The sequence below is a fragment of the Salvia splendens genome, chromosome 10, assembly GCF_004379255.2.
Source record: "Salvia splendens isolate huo1 chromosome 10, SspV2, whole genome shotgun sequence".
Lineage (NCBI taxonomy): Eukaryota > Viridiplantae > Streptophyta > Magnoliopsida > Lamiales > Lamiaceae > Salvia > Salvia splendens.
In genome coordinates, this window is record NC_056041.1 from 20,729,384 (window position 1) to 20,745,414 (window position 16,031).

The 16,031-nt window shown below is 38.4% G+C and overlaps 2 protein-coding genes across 3 annotated transcripts; both read right to left on the reverse strand.

Moving 5' to 3' along the window:
• Positions 1-1,668: 1,668 nt before the first annotated feature.
• LOC121752289 (zinc finger CCCH domain-containing protein 30-like) lies at positions 1,669-5,229 on the reverse strand. Its single transcript, XM_042147276.1, has 2 exons — positions 4,900-5,229; positions 1,669-4,104 (listed from the first exon to the last, which is right to left on the reverse strand). Exon 2 carries the CDS (start codon positions 4,017-4,019, stop codon positions 1,896-1,898), a length of 2,124 nt encoding a protein of 707 aa, XP_042003210.1. The 5' UTR covers positions 4,020-4,104; positions 4,900-5,229; the 3' UTR covers positions 1,669-1,895.
• Positions 5,230-6,915: 1,686 nt separating this feature from the next.
• LOC121750780 (cellulose synthase A catalytic subunit 3 [UDP-forming]-like) lies at positions 6,916-13,956 on the reverse strand. 2 transcript variants are annotated; one of them, XM_042145385.1, is made up of 15 exons: positions 13,631-13,956; positions 13,237-13,407; positions 12,806-13,001; positions 11,485-11,699; positions 11,314-11,389; positions 11,019-11,211; positions 10,560-10,826; positions 9,966-10,311; positions 9,742-9,879; positions 9,389-9,514; positions 9,100-9,312; positions 8,723-8,984; positions 8,279-8,481; positions 7,749-8,099; positions 6,916-7,672 (listed from the first exon to the last, which is right to left on the reverse strand). In XM_042145385.1, exons 2-15 carry the CDS (start codon positions 13,258-13,260, stop codon positions 7,088-7,090), a joined length of 3,195 nt encoding a protein of 1,064 aa, XP_042001319.1. In that variant the 5' UTR covers positions 13,261-13,407; positions 13,631-13,956; the 3' UTR covers positions 6,916-7,087. The 2 variants fall into 2 exon arrangements, with proteins under 2 accessions (XP_042001319.1, XP_042001320.1); XM_042145386.1 differs by lacking the exon at positions 13,631-13,956 and having other exon boundaries at positions 13,237-13,423.
• Positions 13,957-16,031: the final 2,075 nt, after the last annotated feature.

Here is a 16,031-nt window from a genome sequence, read left to right on the forward strand (position 1 = left end):
ATATATATTATTTAGTAGAAGAAATCAAAATAAACTGAATTCTAAGTATGTATAATTGTATACTACCTTTAGTAATTTAAATATAAATATATTAATAAATACTAATAACTTGAATATTAATTATAAATAATTAAATTTATTTAATAAATACACATTAAATCATTTCAATATACTACAAAATAATACAAAGTGGGTAGTTAATTAATACTTCTGTATACTTAAATTAAAAAGAATTTAATTTTCACTATTATACAAAGTCCAATAAAATAGAAACTCAAATTAAAAACTAGCTAAGTTATATTATAGCCCAACACATAAAAGACCAAATTTAACCTCCCAAACTAATTAAAGTCCAATTGGTATACATATACTAATCCTAATGAAAGTGGTGCCTCCATCCTTTCCTGACTTCTCTCTCTCCCCTACCCCTGCCCTCTCCTCTCTTTCTCTCTCTCTTTCCTCTCCATTTTCTTCTTTTCACCTTTCTATCTCGGATTCACGCCACTGTCGCTGCCGTCTGTACTCATCGCCCGTGTCATCCGAACATGAACCCGACTTGCTACTTTCAAACCCGAACCGAACCTGTTAATAACACGATAATTACCTGAACCCAATATTACACAATTAAACACAATATTACAATATTAAACCTAATTTTTAAACTTGATTTACAAGATAAAAATCCATTTTACACGATTTAAACCCGATTTACAAGAAATTAAATACCTAAAGTAAAGAATTATTTTTAAAAATAATAATAAAGATAATGAAAATGATAATTTGGAGTAATTTTTTTAAAGGGTTATCTATATTCAAACCACATCCAACTCGAACTCAACCCGAAATTATCGAGTTCTTAACAGGTCAAACTCAATACGTACACGAACCCAATAAAACTTGATCCCATTTCAATTATTTCCGTACAAATTTGTATCGCATTATTGTGTCGTGTCAAACAAGGATTTCGAATAATAAATCTTATCTTGCAAAGTGAGTATCCCCCACCCACCACTGCACTCCACCAAGTCGTTTTTTCAGCAGTATTTATTCCATTTTCCATAGTGTCATCTTTCACTCCACCAAGTCACTTTTCAGTAATATTACCATATTCCACAATGGAACATATCATCCTTCGTCGTATATCTTAATCTACGCTCCACCTCATATTCTATGTGCTTGAAAACTGAATTGCATGAAATTCCAATGCTTAATTTATACAATTAACCAAAATAAAATTAACTTTAAAAGCATTAAATAGAGATTGAATATCTTATAGGAAAGTAGTATGGATTTGGCGCTACTCAATTAAGTACTACCAAGTAACTGAGTAGTACTAGTATAAGTATTAAAACGTGTCAAAAAGTGTGTAGTGTGAACTATACAAATCAAGTCAAAAGTCCCTTTCAAGGGTTTGGGCACAAAAGTTAGGATTTTGATCCTACAAAGTGTTATACTAATTCAAGTCAAAACAATCATACTAATTCAATCATAAAGATAAACGGTGGACATCAATCAAATGCAATAGCTAGTTTGCCAACTTTCCTGATATTAATGTGACAACAAATATATAATTAAAAGATTTAATAGAATGCAATATCTCATCAGCGCCTGAGTTTACAAAAGATGAATAACGCCCAAACTGGACTGATTTCCATTATTACAGCCCAGTTAATAAAAGGAAACTCATGTTACATTAATCAATAAATATTAAAGTTAAGTTCAGTTCAGTTCAGTACAGAATACTTGGGGAAAAATTCAAATTCATAAATAAAACTTCTGAACTCCAGCAACCAATTTGACTCACTACCACCAGCCAAAAAAAGAGCCCAAAAATTTATGTACTACTTCCTACGAGTCTTGCCTTTGCCTGTCTAACTCAAAATGAATTTTGTTTACTAGGCTACCAGCTGCTGATCAAGTTGCATTTGCTCGAGCCATGTTCCTATAACAGAATGATCAGTGGAGTCAACTTGAGGATTTGTTTTTAAACACTCACCGGATGGCGCGGCACCGGAGCCGGAAGCTGCTGCAGGTTTCTCCCTCATCTCGGGTGGTGATTCTTTCACAAGAGATTGCACCCATGTCACGTCAGGTTCTTCTCCATCGTTCTTGGGTTCAGCCGAAGATCTTCTAAGAAAAGCTTGATCATCTGGGCCGACTGACCAATCGACCTTCTCAACAGGGGATCCCCACTTTGCCCAAGAACCGACAGGGGACCCAACAGGGGGTGCACGGCTGGGACCAAACTCACGGGAACCAAGAGTATGCAGCATCTGCTGCTGCTTCTCACGCTGGGCGAATCCTGAGAGGCGATTGCTCAACGGGGATGCAGTTTCCAAGCTTCTTGGTGACATCCTTGGGGATGAGACACCAAAAGAAGCCTGCAAGAAATGGTGTTCAGCATGTCTAGGAGAAAACATGTTAGTGTTAATAGGAGATAAAAGGCTTGGTGGCTGTTGGAACTGGTTAAGAACAGCTGATTTGTGCGTTGGAGAAAAAACGCCAGAAGCCACTGCCTGGTCAGAAAATCTAGGTGACGGTGGAAACTCAGCTGAAAATAGCTCTTCTAGATTGGAAGGAGTCAGTGATGACTTGGATCTACCAGAACGATTCAACATAGAAGAATTGGGGTGTGACGGAGAGAAAGATGCCATGTCATTCATAGCATGTTGCTGGGCATCAAAGTCACGAAGCATATTTAGATCTGGAGGAATATCACGAGCACTGAGGGAGGATCGCAGGCGACTTGACTGGAAGTTGCTACCAGGAAGATGAAGGGTTGGAACATTTGGTTGAGGCCAGGCTGCAGAGGAATGAGGCATGCCACTTGCCGTAGGCGACAGGACATGATTAAATGCAGGAGGAGACATGACAGAGTGAGAGGAGGGTGAGCCAGGTAAAATGTTTAGAGCTGTGGCCATGTCCATGAAACAAGCTGCAGAAGCAGCTGACCTTGGAGAAGGAACACCAGATCCAGTGGAGACATACAAAGGTCGAAGTTCCTCTTGGGTATGCGCAAAAAAGCAAACTTGTCTAGCACAGCTCATGCCATCTTTACATAGCCTTGTACGATATTGAGCAGGGTGCAGCCAGCACTCAAACACTCCATGTGCATACTCACACATATCCCCTCGCCTGCAAGCTCCCTTCCTAAAATCAGGACATGGAACACAGCTATAATGGTACTTCCGAGGGTCTCTTCTGCGGGCATTTTCTCCAGGGTGAACAAAAGGGCATTCGGTCCAATCATGAGAGTAGGCCCTTGAACAAGGCCTGACCTTGAACGAATACATACGGAATTCATCAGTCGAGTAGATACTATTCCTGATGTCAGGAAGAGATGGATCCACTGGATACTGTTTCTTCTCAGACAAAGAATTAGCAGCCATGTCACTGAGCTTCAGTGCTGTTGGAGACGATGCAGAATCAGATGGAGAACATGGAGACTCACTTTCTGGAGATGATGATAAGTTAGGTGACGATGCACTTGAAGCAGTTACTGACACCTGTACACTGCTGTCACCAACATATCCATCTGAGTAACTATTCATAAGCAAGTCTTCAAGAGCAGCTTTAGCACTAGGATTTCCTCGAGGAACTACAATCAGATCGACTGCGCGCTGACCATTGGCATCTTCAATAATTGGATCAGCACCAGCAGACAACAGCAACTTTACAACATCAAACGCATTAACAGATCCTCCAGAGGCAGCACAATGGAGAGCAGTCCACTTATCTGGGCCACACAATCTATTCAAATCAACCTCTGGTAGAGCAACTATCAACTTCAACACATCAACACTACCATACGTAGCGGCTACCATCAAAGGTGTTCTTTCCTCCTGTGCAATCTGCTTTCCACCTCTCTTACGAACATACCAGGGCCCAGCCTCATCAACAGCAGATAAATCAAGTTCAATTGTTCTCCTGAAAGCTTCAGCATCATTGTTGGAAGCATACTCAAGCAAACTGGAAAAAGAGTCCTCAGTTTCAACAGATAATTGACCCATTCCTTTCATATATTCAGATTTCGTCACACTAGATGAGGCAGTAGCAGAAGAATTGGATGTTGAATATCCAGCCCACTGCTCATAGCCCAGTCAGCTGCACGTTAAACAACATATGTCTTCAATCATGAGGTCATGTAAAGCACAGCCATAAGAAATACATATTTAACAAACAGAGAAACAAACAAATCGACAAGGCATTGATAACAAAAGCATGAATGTTGCTACTCTGTATTAACACTGAGTGATCATCTAGTACAAGTAGTAAAAAAACTCCATACTTTGCAGTTTCAGGATATAAACCCTACTCAGAAAACACAAGTTTTAACTTTTACATGTGTGCACTAATAGCACCTATAAGTACTATAGATAGGAAAAGCATATGCTTGAGATCCAGACTCTTAGAAGTTTACCTCTCTAACGGAAATGGAAAAAAGGAACATGCCATCAACTGGATTTGGTGGATTACCAATTCCGATATCACAGAAGGGGGGGTTTATTTACCCGAAAGTAGGTTGTACTCTGCATCATAGTTCAAAAACCTAATAATTTCCAAATGTTTTTTTTTTACTAATTTCATCTAGAATAACAAATCTTATAATGGAAATCGAATATCGCACCAAACCTATATCCCCACCCATATAAAAGAAAGCCAGCTCAACACAGATCGTTCAAATATTCTAATTAAACGACTAAACACCCCCAATTGTCATAATACTGAAGCAATCATTAACGTCACTTTCAATACACTCACTCACAAAATCGGATTTGCACAAAAAGGAAACAGATATTAGCAAAACCTAAAAGCAACACTCCAAAATGGATCAGTTCAAAGCGGAGTCAACGCAACTAAAAAAGCGTGGAGAAACAACGAAAATGAGTAAAAACTGACCATGGACTCCAGAAATCGAAGCTTTTGATGAAGATCTGCGGGCGGTTCATAATGTATCCATCACTCATTTACCGATCTACTGCGTGGAGCCAGAAAATACGAGTGACATACACAAAATTATTCATTGCGAAGACGAATACATGCAGAACATGGAGTGTAGAGTCGGAAGGGAGAAGAGGTGGAAAATCGAGAGGAAGCGAAAGCGAAAGGGGGAAGCTTGCTTTTGTTCTGGAGTGAAAGAGGAGATGTTTTAGGTACAGTGCACATATAGAGAGAGAGAGAGAGAGAGAGAGAGAGAGGAGCGGTTTTGCAAATGAAATTCGAATTGAAATGTAGATGAAATTAGAGCGAAATGGAATGGTGTTGAAATTCGAGCGAAATGAAATGGTGTTGAAATGAGATTTTTTATCGAGGGCGGCGGTTTGTTTTTTCTTTTATAAATTGAAAGCAGACAGACCTAATATTAAAGGCACTGCATTTGCGTTGGATTTTTTTATTTATTATTCAGCTCAATAATAATAGTAATTCGTTTTTTTAATTATAAACACATGGAGCATATTTTATAAATAATTAATGATTTGTTCTGTTTGATGTGGACTTACTCTAAGATAACTGTTGGAAGAATTACCTCATAATGCTTCTTTAATTTCTATAGTTTTTTGTACCGAAAATGAGAGATAGAATTTACATTAGAGTTAGGGGGCGTCTGGTAGCCACCACAATTATTAACATGTTTTCATGGTTAATGGGCTTTCTTGATTTGGTAGATAGGATAATAGGTTGTTTGGTTCAGCCCATGTAGGATGTTTGGGCTTATTTCCAGCGTTTGGTTCAACAAGTGAGTGAAGGAAACAAAATGCCATCTGACTAAATTACCCTCTCAGGTCTGGGATCTGATTAGCGTCGCACACCCCATCTGACCAACAGATCGAAATCCAATAAACCTCAAATTCGAACTAATACGGCAGTAAGGAAAGGAAACTTAGATGCACAACAATCTATCCAAAAATGAGTAACAATGGTTTTTGCAGGACGAAATCAATAATGCAACTCAGCCTTATCGAAGACAAATTCGCAAAATTGGCACAAATGCAGAACGAATGCAACATCACAACCAGACTAAATCCATATTCAAAACATAAACCAACAGATCGCCCTTCCAAAAACTGCAATTCGACAGTGCAAATTACTAAGCTACAGATGTAGAAACTAATTGGTTCAAATCGGACCCAATTCAAACATCAACACCAAATACATCTTCAATGTATAAACAAACAGATCGAACAACAAAACACTACAAATAGACATACCCGGACGAAGGTAATACGACGGAACCGGAAATGAAATGAGTTGGAGACCGGCGAAGTCGCGACGACGGAATTTGAGCTGCCAACGGTAACCAAAATGAGAGGAAGAACCGACTTCGGAGGGCAAATTGGTACAATTGTGCAGTTTTCAGCCTAATCGACGGACGCCCAAATCTAATACCAGCTCCTCACCTTAATAGAGTTGACACAGATTCACTGATAGTAGTCTATGTAAGGCTGAAACCCGGCAGATGATTCCCGGGTCGGCCGTTTGGTGTTCGGCGTACCAAACGGTGGAATAGGCGTGTTGGAATTGGGGTTTCACTCCATTTCAATGCTACCAGACAAGCCCTTATATAGTACTGTATGTCAACGTGATATACTTCCGTCAAAAATTTTGTGTAGTTATTGTTTATACCGCCAAAATTTTAGAATACACAAAATAATAAGTATCCTAGTTTATTTTTTTTGGGCAGCATTGCAATGTCAGAATTATATATGTCTATCAAGTTATAATTCTACACCTGTTCTATTTTTATTGGGACTATAATAGTTGATTATTGCAGTTGCACCGATATTTTGATGCTTGGTCTAGAATTGATCTAATATCATACAGTATATTGGAATTTTAATCTAAGGATCAACAAAAAAATGCAAGTAAAACTATGGTTTGCACAAATAGGAAAGAAAATGCAGCTAAAGAAACGAATGGAAAAAAATAAACTAATGCATTATAAATATGGTTTGCAGCTTACAAGTTCTAACATTTCAATAGACAAACATTTCATTAACTTATAAGTATACCAAACAATTTAGCTTTCTTATCTTTCCCTTTCTACACAAAAAAAAAAGACAAAAAAGTCCCTTCTGAGAAGCCGAAATTAGCAGTTAATTCCACACTCTTCGACCTTGGGGCCAGTGACTCTAGTAGTGAAGGGATCAACTCTGACCCACAGCAAAGAGAATATCGAAGCTAGAAGAATCGACCACACCACGACAATGGTGGGGGTGCGGTTCTGCCTCCCCATAAGACCTTTGAGGAAGGGGTAGAGATGAACAATCACCCAGAAGGCGAAGAACAGTTTTCCAAACAGCGGCCCCCATGATTGGTACCCGCTGTTGATTGCATAGGAAATCCCAGCAACAACTCCGACCAAGTTTACGATGAGAAGAGTGGTAGGAGGAATCAGAAGAGTTGTCCATTTGAACATGTAGAGCTCAGTAAAATCTCCCTCTTCGTCTCCAGCTTTGGATGTGACTGTGAAATTCGTATCTATTCCAGCAAGAACTTTGAGCAGACCTTGGAATACAGCAAAGAGATGAGCCGAGACACCTCCAATGACCCAAAACTGCTCGTTCCTCCACCATTCATCAATTCCAACACCACTCCACCTCATCTCCAGTATACCAGTGGCAAAGATGGAGAGAAAGAGGGAAAGAAACCAGATACTCGCGAGGTTACTAATCTGTAACACAATATATAGGTTAAAACATGTTTCTCAGCTTCCACAAGAGACATTAAATTTGTCGAGAAAGACACACCTGTGGGATAATGAATTTCCCAGTAAGCAAGCAGACAGCTGGCAATGTGCAGTAAAGTAACAGAGGAATGGAAGTGATCGGGTAAATCGTGGTGTTGACATATGCGAATCTCTCTAGCCATTTTAGCCTCCCTTTGTATCCATACCATATTGGACAATGCCTGCTAAAAAGAATCTCCACAGATCCTAAGGCCCATCGAAGCACTTGATTCAATCGATCAGAAAGATTAATTGGAGCTGATCCCTTGAAGGCTGCCCTAGGAGGCATACAGTAAATTGATCGCCAGCCACGTGCATGCATTTTAAATCCTGTAAGAATATCCTCTGTGACAGAACCATAGATCCATCCTATCTGCATATTTGAGAGGAAAATGAATCTCATTAGAATATCAAGTGGACACGAATTAATTTCAGAAGTTAGGAAATCTCAATAGAAGCATCCAGCTATTTCAATTTTCAAGGTATTAGTAAGGCAGAGAGTACACAGTATGAATGCAACATAGAACTGCAGATGGAGTAAAGATTGCATACCTCACTTCCCCATTCTGACTTATCTTCATAGCCACAACTAATGACATGAATAGCCTCTTTCAGGAGGGTCTCTGGTGTGGCAGACTGAGGCACACCACCATTCTCCATCAGGGTTGATGCAACAAAGACAGCTGACTGTCCAAATCTTTTCTCCAGGCTCATCTGGGACATGAGCAATGACTTTTCATCATCAAATCCAGCACCTGGTTCAATCAACATAGGGGGTGAATCAGCAACACAAGGGGATGAATCAGCAACACAAGGGGATGAAGCAAATAGAGTTGACACTTGAAATTTTAATGATGTCCGCAACTCATGCCTCTTTGTACTGAAAGAGCGACTATCTAAAGCAGAACAATCACGGTGGTAAATCTTAACATATTATAGTTTTGGGGAAAAACACGTGAACCATGCTTTGATTTGTTAGATTCAAGAAGAGCATACCTTCAACACCCTCCTCTATATCCTCCAAGCTGAAGATAGGAACAGTAGGATCAACATGCTTGCTAGACTTCTTATCTGAACCCTTCTTACTTGATTTAGAACTTTTCTTTCTTGATCCACCAAAGCAGGAAGAAAGCATCCCGGGTTTCTTATTTTTAGGTTTGTGAGGAGGTTCATAACCATACAAAGCTGTTCTGTTGAAGACACATCCAGTACCCACATATACAGGCCCTTGAATACCATCCAAACCTCTCAAGTTAATCTGGTGAGCGAAAAGGAACAGGTCGAAAATCAGTCGTAGGTAACCAAATCAGAACTTGTATGACATGGATTGTAAGTAACTAAGAACTGTTCTGATTAGAAACACTAAAACTTACATCAAAGAAGACAGTGTTACGATTGGCATATCGATCACTCCTATCTATACCATCAAATCTCTGTGGAAATTGCACATAACACACATATTTCCCGAGATTCGGATCCATCAAAAAGCACATTGCTTCACGCAAGGCCTTGCTGTTATTGATGTAATGATCACAATCGAGATTCAACAAGAAAGGTCCATTGGTAAGAACTGCTGACACACGAACCTGCAAGAAGTATAGTACATAAGAGCTAGCGGCATGATAAGCTGGATGTTAAAAAACACATCTTTTGATTACTTACAAGTGAATTCATGGCACCGGCTTTCTTGTGATGCTGGAAACCAGGACGCTTCTCACGAGAAACATATACTAACCGAGGCAGCTCATTACCGTCACTGTCAAGGCCCCCACTTTGGCCCAAGAAAACCTATAAGCAAGAAATATTAAGACCTTTACTGGAATGCAAGTAAGTAAATGTTTGTTGAGGCAGAACACATGCAGCATGTGTGGCTCTTGCTTTAAAATTAAACAAAGAGGAACATGAAAACAATGAGAAATGTACGCCCTTTGCATATGAATTGAACAAACACTATACTGTACAAAGGAACATTGACGCTTGACTCAATAAGGTAGAAACTCCAGTTATCTTCTCACCTGAATCATTCCAGGGTGATCCCTTGTATTATTTCCAGGCCATGGTGTACCGTCTTGCATAACCCAACCTTCCTCGGGAACTTTCTGAGCCTTGGATACAAGAGCGTTGATACGAATTTTGAATTCTTCATATTCTCTCTATAGTACAAAGCCAGAAGAAAGAAATAAGAAGTTTGACCAAATAACAAACGTGAAGGGAAAATCTGGTAAAATAAAATTCTCACCTTCATAGCCCGACGGTCTTTCACAAAAGATGGCTGGACTTTATCTTTTAAGTAGTCAATCTTCTGAGCAAAGTACCATTCGGGAGCCCGTGGCTCAATACTGTACCTTTTGCAGAAAGGAACCCATTTCCTTGCAAATTCAGATGTTTCTGATAGAGCTTCAAATGTCAACATGGCAGACCCATCATCAGAAACATAGCAAGAAACCTTGTCCACTGGATAGTCTACCGCAAGAATGGACAAAACAGTATTAGCTGTAACAAGAGGAGGCTCCTTCAGAGGATCAACAGTACTGACAAATATGTCAACAGCAGCTAATTGTGATGGCTCTCCTTCCCGGTCGTATCTGTTATACAACACACGTTATTTATGTAGTTTTCAAAATCAGACAGAAAAAGTGATTTCCGGTTAGGATAAAAAGAGTGGGGTTTTGGTAAAATAAAAACTACAAATATAAGAGCTTAGCAGAATAAATGCAGCAGAACTAAACAAAGGCACTGCACTATCTACCTATTATAAGTACAGGCCTTTCAACTGGGAGGAACGTACAATGAAGCCAAACAAAAATATACACATACGTTGACAATTTCTCACCTCAGAGCAAGTCTGTCAAGATACGTCTCGCGGTTGACAGGAAGCCATTTTGGGAACTGATCCAGAATCCAGGATATAGCAAACCAAATCTCACAAATCACAGAAATCAGCCACAATGGATATGCATTGGGTACAGGGTTTGTTATTCGGTAGTGCAAGAAAATACATAGAATCACCAGCCGCAATACAATAACCATCCTGTAAGGATTTATCCTTGATGACGGAATAGAAACCTTCCTTGCTAGGGGCTGTCGGGCCTCATCATTGCTGCACCAAGAAGAATATTATCAGAGGAAGAATGGAGACCACGCAACAAAATAGAGTGTGTCATTTTTGCAGCCACATGAAAGCAGGAAGCTAGACAGGGTGTTCTATTGAATTCATCATTATCATCAAAGTTTTTCCAATCATACCCTGTATACCTAGAGAAAACTTCTAAATAAAAAATTGTGAACTTACAGTAAAGAATCATCAACAAGAATATCTGTGCTTGCATCAATATCTCCCACTCCTCTTTCTGAAGGAGGATGGCTAGTAGTCATTGGAATAACAGGCTTTTCCTGCTTCATTTTCCAGCCATCCACTCTTTCTTTCCAGGCAACATTACCTAAGCCCGGGGATCCAAACTCCCTCACTGGATCCACGATCCTGGCTGGAAATGGAAAAGAGGAAGCTATTAGGTAAAGTATAAAAATACTTAGGGAACAAGAACATTACAATCTATTGAAGGAAGCGTAACAAAGTAAAAGATTACGTTTTCCAATGCCTCCTGGAGGTGGAGATGCCATTGAAAGGCGGCCAGGTGATGCAGCAGACAATTCCCCAGAAATCTGCAAAACATAGAAAAGGTTAATCAATTATGCCATGATATATGAATGCACAACACTAGAGTAGAATATAGTGAACCAAAAGCATTAAAACTTACATCCGTTCCATTCGTTAGCAATGGAATGTGGTTTCGAGGGACCTCTTTGTCATACTTTGGGGCATTAAGACTTTCTCCCCCATGATTAACACGCCAGCTCAACATTCTCTCTGAAATCTTCTGCTTCTCACTTTGAGTTTCAGAGTAATGGGCTTCAACAGCGACATCATCAGAAACACCATCCTCCTCACTGTCACCATGAATTGCAGGACTCCCTGTTTGAAAGTGTCAAATTCATTTTCAGAAACCAGATTTTGAAACAGTAGTAATTTTCTCAAATTTGAAATGACCTATGGCATAAATGTAGATACATCAGTATTTCAATTATATTAAGAACGTATTTTTATATTTATGCATATCACAACAGCTAGATTTATATTTATGTATATCACAGCTAGATAATCAATAAAAATCACGCGTAATCATTTTCTTAATGCTATAATTGTTACATTTATACCATAACAAAACATAACAATATGCAAACTAGATGTGAGACCACCAAACACCAAAATGTTCTAGTACATTATTAGAATTAGAATCTGCCCTGTAAAAACTTTAGATGTTCCTTGTAAAAATGAAACCAAAAGCATATGTACTACCCAATTATTCCAGAAAACACAGCTTTCCAAGAAAAGTATTTAAACTAATAGATTGGTACTGCTTCCATCTTCCATTAAGTATCCCATTTGGGATCAGCATGGTTTAAGAAATGTAAATGAATATGGGTGGACAAAGTTAATGGAATGTGAGATCCGCTTTTAAACATTAGTTTTATAAATAAATAGTATAAGTAAGTGAGTTAGTGGAATGTGAGACTTACTATATATAGTAAAAGTGAAATTAGACATGCAATGACAGACATCCTAAAATGGTAAAATGGGACATTTAATGGTGGGCGGATGGAATAAATAACAAGTAAATAGAGAGACAAGAATACCGCTCCCATTACTTTATATACTGTTCAAGCATTGTATGTGGAATATTTCAAGACCTATACCCCTTCCTAACATTGTTTTCACATATGATACAAATCCCCCGAGGTCACTGATCTAAATCAGTACTTTGAAGTTTCATATATTGGTCTCATCTGAATTCAGGAGCATTAGATTTACTATAAGATAAACTTTGACAACCTTGAAGATGTTTACCGACTAGTGCAACTCATTATAGTTTTTTATGGTAAACTACAGAAAGATACGCTGCAACTCATTTAGCAGTATACTGTGAAACTCTTACTATTTCCTGCATCTGATCTATTCAAAATTGAAAGAGGATAGGAAGAGGCAAAATGATGTGACAATTTTATTAAAACTCACTATACCTTTATGTCTCTTGTATCTGGTTTTGCACTGAGGGCAAGACTGATTTCCATCTTTCCTCTCATATTCATAGCAAGGCCTGCAAACCGGGAATGCGCAGACATTGCAAGCAACAAATGGCTCAAGGTCAGCAGTCGAGCCCACGTCATCCCCACAGATCTGACAGACCTGGCTGCCAATAGTCTTCAAGGTCTTTCCCTAGCAACCGAACATGGTAACTATGTTAAAAAAACGGAACATAATACTCCCAGTAAATAAAATCACATCCAACACTCAAAGTAAGAAACAAAAGTATACATAAAAATAAGCAAAGAAGTAGATAGAAAACTTAATCAGGAATCCATGGATCCGTTCGTCAAGGTATCTCAAGTATCCGATAAAAAAGAACAGCAATTATCTGAACATGATATCGATGAACAACATTCATACCAACCTTGATTTCTGCTTCAGGTTCCATTGTCAGTGAGTCTCAGATCAGAATCAGCCGGATGGAAAGCTTCACTCAGAATTTAACATCCCCGGGAAATGCGCTACTGAAAAATGTCCTGCCTCAATCCCTCCGAGCTAGTCAACTCTAAGCTAGATCTATTGTTTACATCCAACACTAACACAAAAACAACAAATTCAAACCCTCGATCACGCCTGCCGACACTCAGATTCAGCACGTTTATGGAACAATTAAATAATCAAAACTCTTCCAACTAAATTGAAGCGACATTATTCAAACACTGCATTAAATATCACCCACACAATTCACAAAAAGTAACAGATATCAATATCTACTGAGTAATTGCAAAAGGCGCCGTAGCCGTAAACAGAAATCTCACCGTGCAATCCAGATAATGCGGTGAATTAATCACAGAACGGGTCCGCAGGCGATCTGAACAGAATGCTAGGGAGATGGAAATGCAGAGTGAGAGAGCAGAGCGAGTAGAGGAAGTACTAGCTGTCGGCTCGCATTCTCTCACTAGAGAGAGAGATATGTATAGCTGTTAACGAGTGGGTGGTTTCTCAAATCTCAATTATTATGATTGTTGGAAATAAAAAATATGAGGAATATCAAAAATGGCGTGGAAGGGAAGAATACGACAGTGGAGCTGCTAAGGATGAGAGAGAGAGAGAGAAAGAGAGAGAGAGTGACGGTTGCACTATTTTCCACCGACAGTGCAACCAGTGGAGTGGTACTTTGTTCATAATTACAGCGCTTCGAAGGATTGTACGTTTCAGACTGGAGTGCCCTTTTATCATTAAGAAATAATTTAAATTCGTGAGTGTGACTTACCAAGATCGGGATGTAATTGAAAAATTATTTCTTTTTTTTTGTGTAACATAATGTCTTGATGTATATCAATGTTTAAAGTTACATTTAGTTTGTGAGTAGTGAGATTGAAAACTAATTTAACGTTTTTATGCGGATAGCTTAGATAGCTAAAAGAATGGTGATGTTTGGTTTGATTTTTGTTTGTAGATAGTTTATAACTATTGAAAACGATGGGGATGTGACTTGTTATGAAAAAAATTGATGTGATACTTTTTTTTTTGGTAAAGAAAGCAGGCTAAGCCTGAGTTGAAAATAAACTAATGACAATATGAAATGTCTAATCTATCATGAAGGAGCCAAATACTAAGACTTGGCGGTGGTTGATCCAAAGCATGCAGAGTTGTAGGCATGGTGTGATAAGAAGTTTGCTGCAAAATTCCCCTCACGATGCACATGGCGCACCACTGCTGAGTCAAACTATGAGATTAATTTACAAATCCTTCCCACTACAGTCTTGCAACTAACAGACACCTCGAACTTTCCCAGTATCATAGCAACCGCTACAAAGTTATCGCTCTCCACCTCCAACACTCTTATTCCAAGTGTCTTTGCAAGTTCCAACCCATGGAAAATACACCAAATTTCATCCAAAAGAATATAACATACCCCAATATTCACGACAAATCCATGTCTCCATTGCACTGTATCATCCCAAATCACGCCACCACCAAACGCTTGTCTCGATTCACTCTCCAATGATGCGTCACTATTTAGTTTCAATATACTCGGCAGAGGGGGCTTCCAGGAGACTAAAATCGGCCCTCTAGGAACTTTCTAATCTACTATGGTGGCAAGTCGTGCCTCCTCAGTATATGATACTTTACTTGTATGTTTTTTTGCTACAACTAATGACGCACATAATTATTGAGAATAGAGTGGCGTTGGGTGTGTGTGTTTTCTACAACTATAAAAATATTAATAATACTGTACTAATAAATTTAAAAACGTAGCCGAAAATCTGAAATTAAGTTAAAATTTGAGAATGTAATCAATTAACCATTTTAATAGTAGTATTACACTATGCAAGCTAAAATAAGTTGTAGAACGAGAAAATGATGTAGAGGGCAAGTGATTATGACTTCTTAGCTTCAAGAATGGAGTACTGAAGATATGATTACTTTGTTTCCTCATATTGTACCTATATTATTATTAATTATTATTAATAAAGGAGTGGTTAGATTGCTATTTTTTATTCAAACGATATAAATATTTATTGAAGTAGGTTGCTTATGATTTCAAGTTTTGACATATGTAAAAGGCTGTGAGAGTAGTTGCTAGTAATCAATATTTACATTTTATTATTGAGAAATGAATTTGAGAAACTCTCCAATCCCTTACAAATATTGGGCAATTTCTCAACTTTAAAATGAAATTAACTTATCACAAAACTCAGTCCATTCCACTATTTTCCATCAAGGAGTCATCTCAACCAACGACTTAACCAACCTCTTCCACGTAATCTGCAATTAGGGTTGACCTTAATATATTTGTGTCATTTCATGTTAGGGGCAAGTAAAGAATCGAGACAAATCAAGAGCTAGTGGTGTTATGCAATAGATTCGATCAAATAACACAGAGAATTTATTTTCAGTGTCCACAATGGTGGCCCTTGAAGGCCAAGGGCCACCATTTGTGGCCCGGCCACTATTCGTGGCTCTCATATGGCTTCCGTAATGGTAAAGTCAACAAAACTATCAAAAATAACAAGGGCCACCAAATGTGGCCCTCTTTAAAAAAAATTAATTTGTTTATTTTTTTAATATTATTTTTTAATTTAAGTCTAATAAATTTTATTAGTTTTAAATTTATGATATTTATTAATTTAATTAAAGTAAAATAATGTGGATTGTAAATTAGAAAATTCACAACCTAGAAAAAATGTAACAATAACTTTGTTGTATTATATT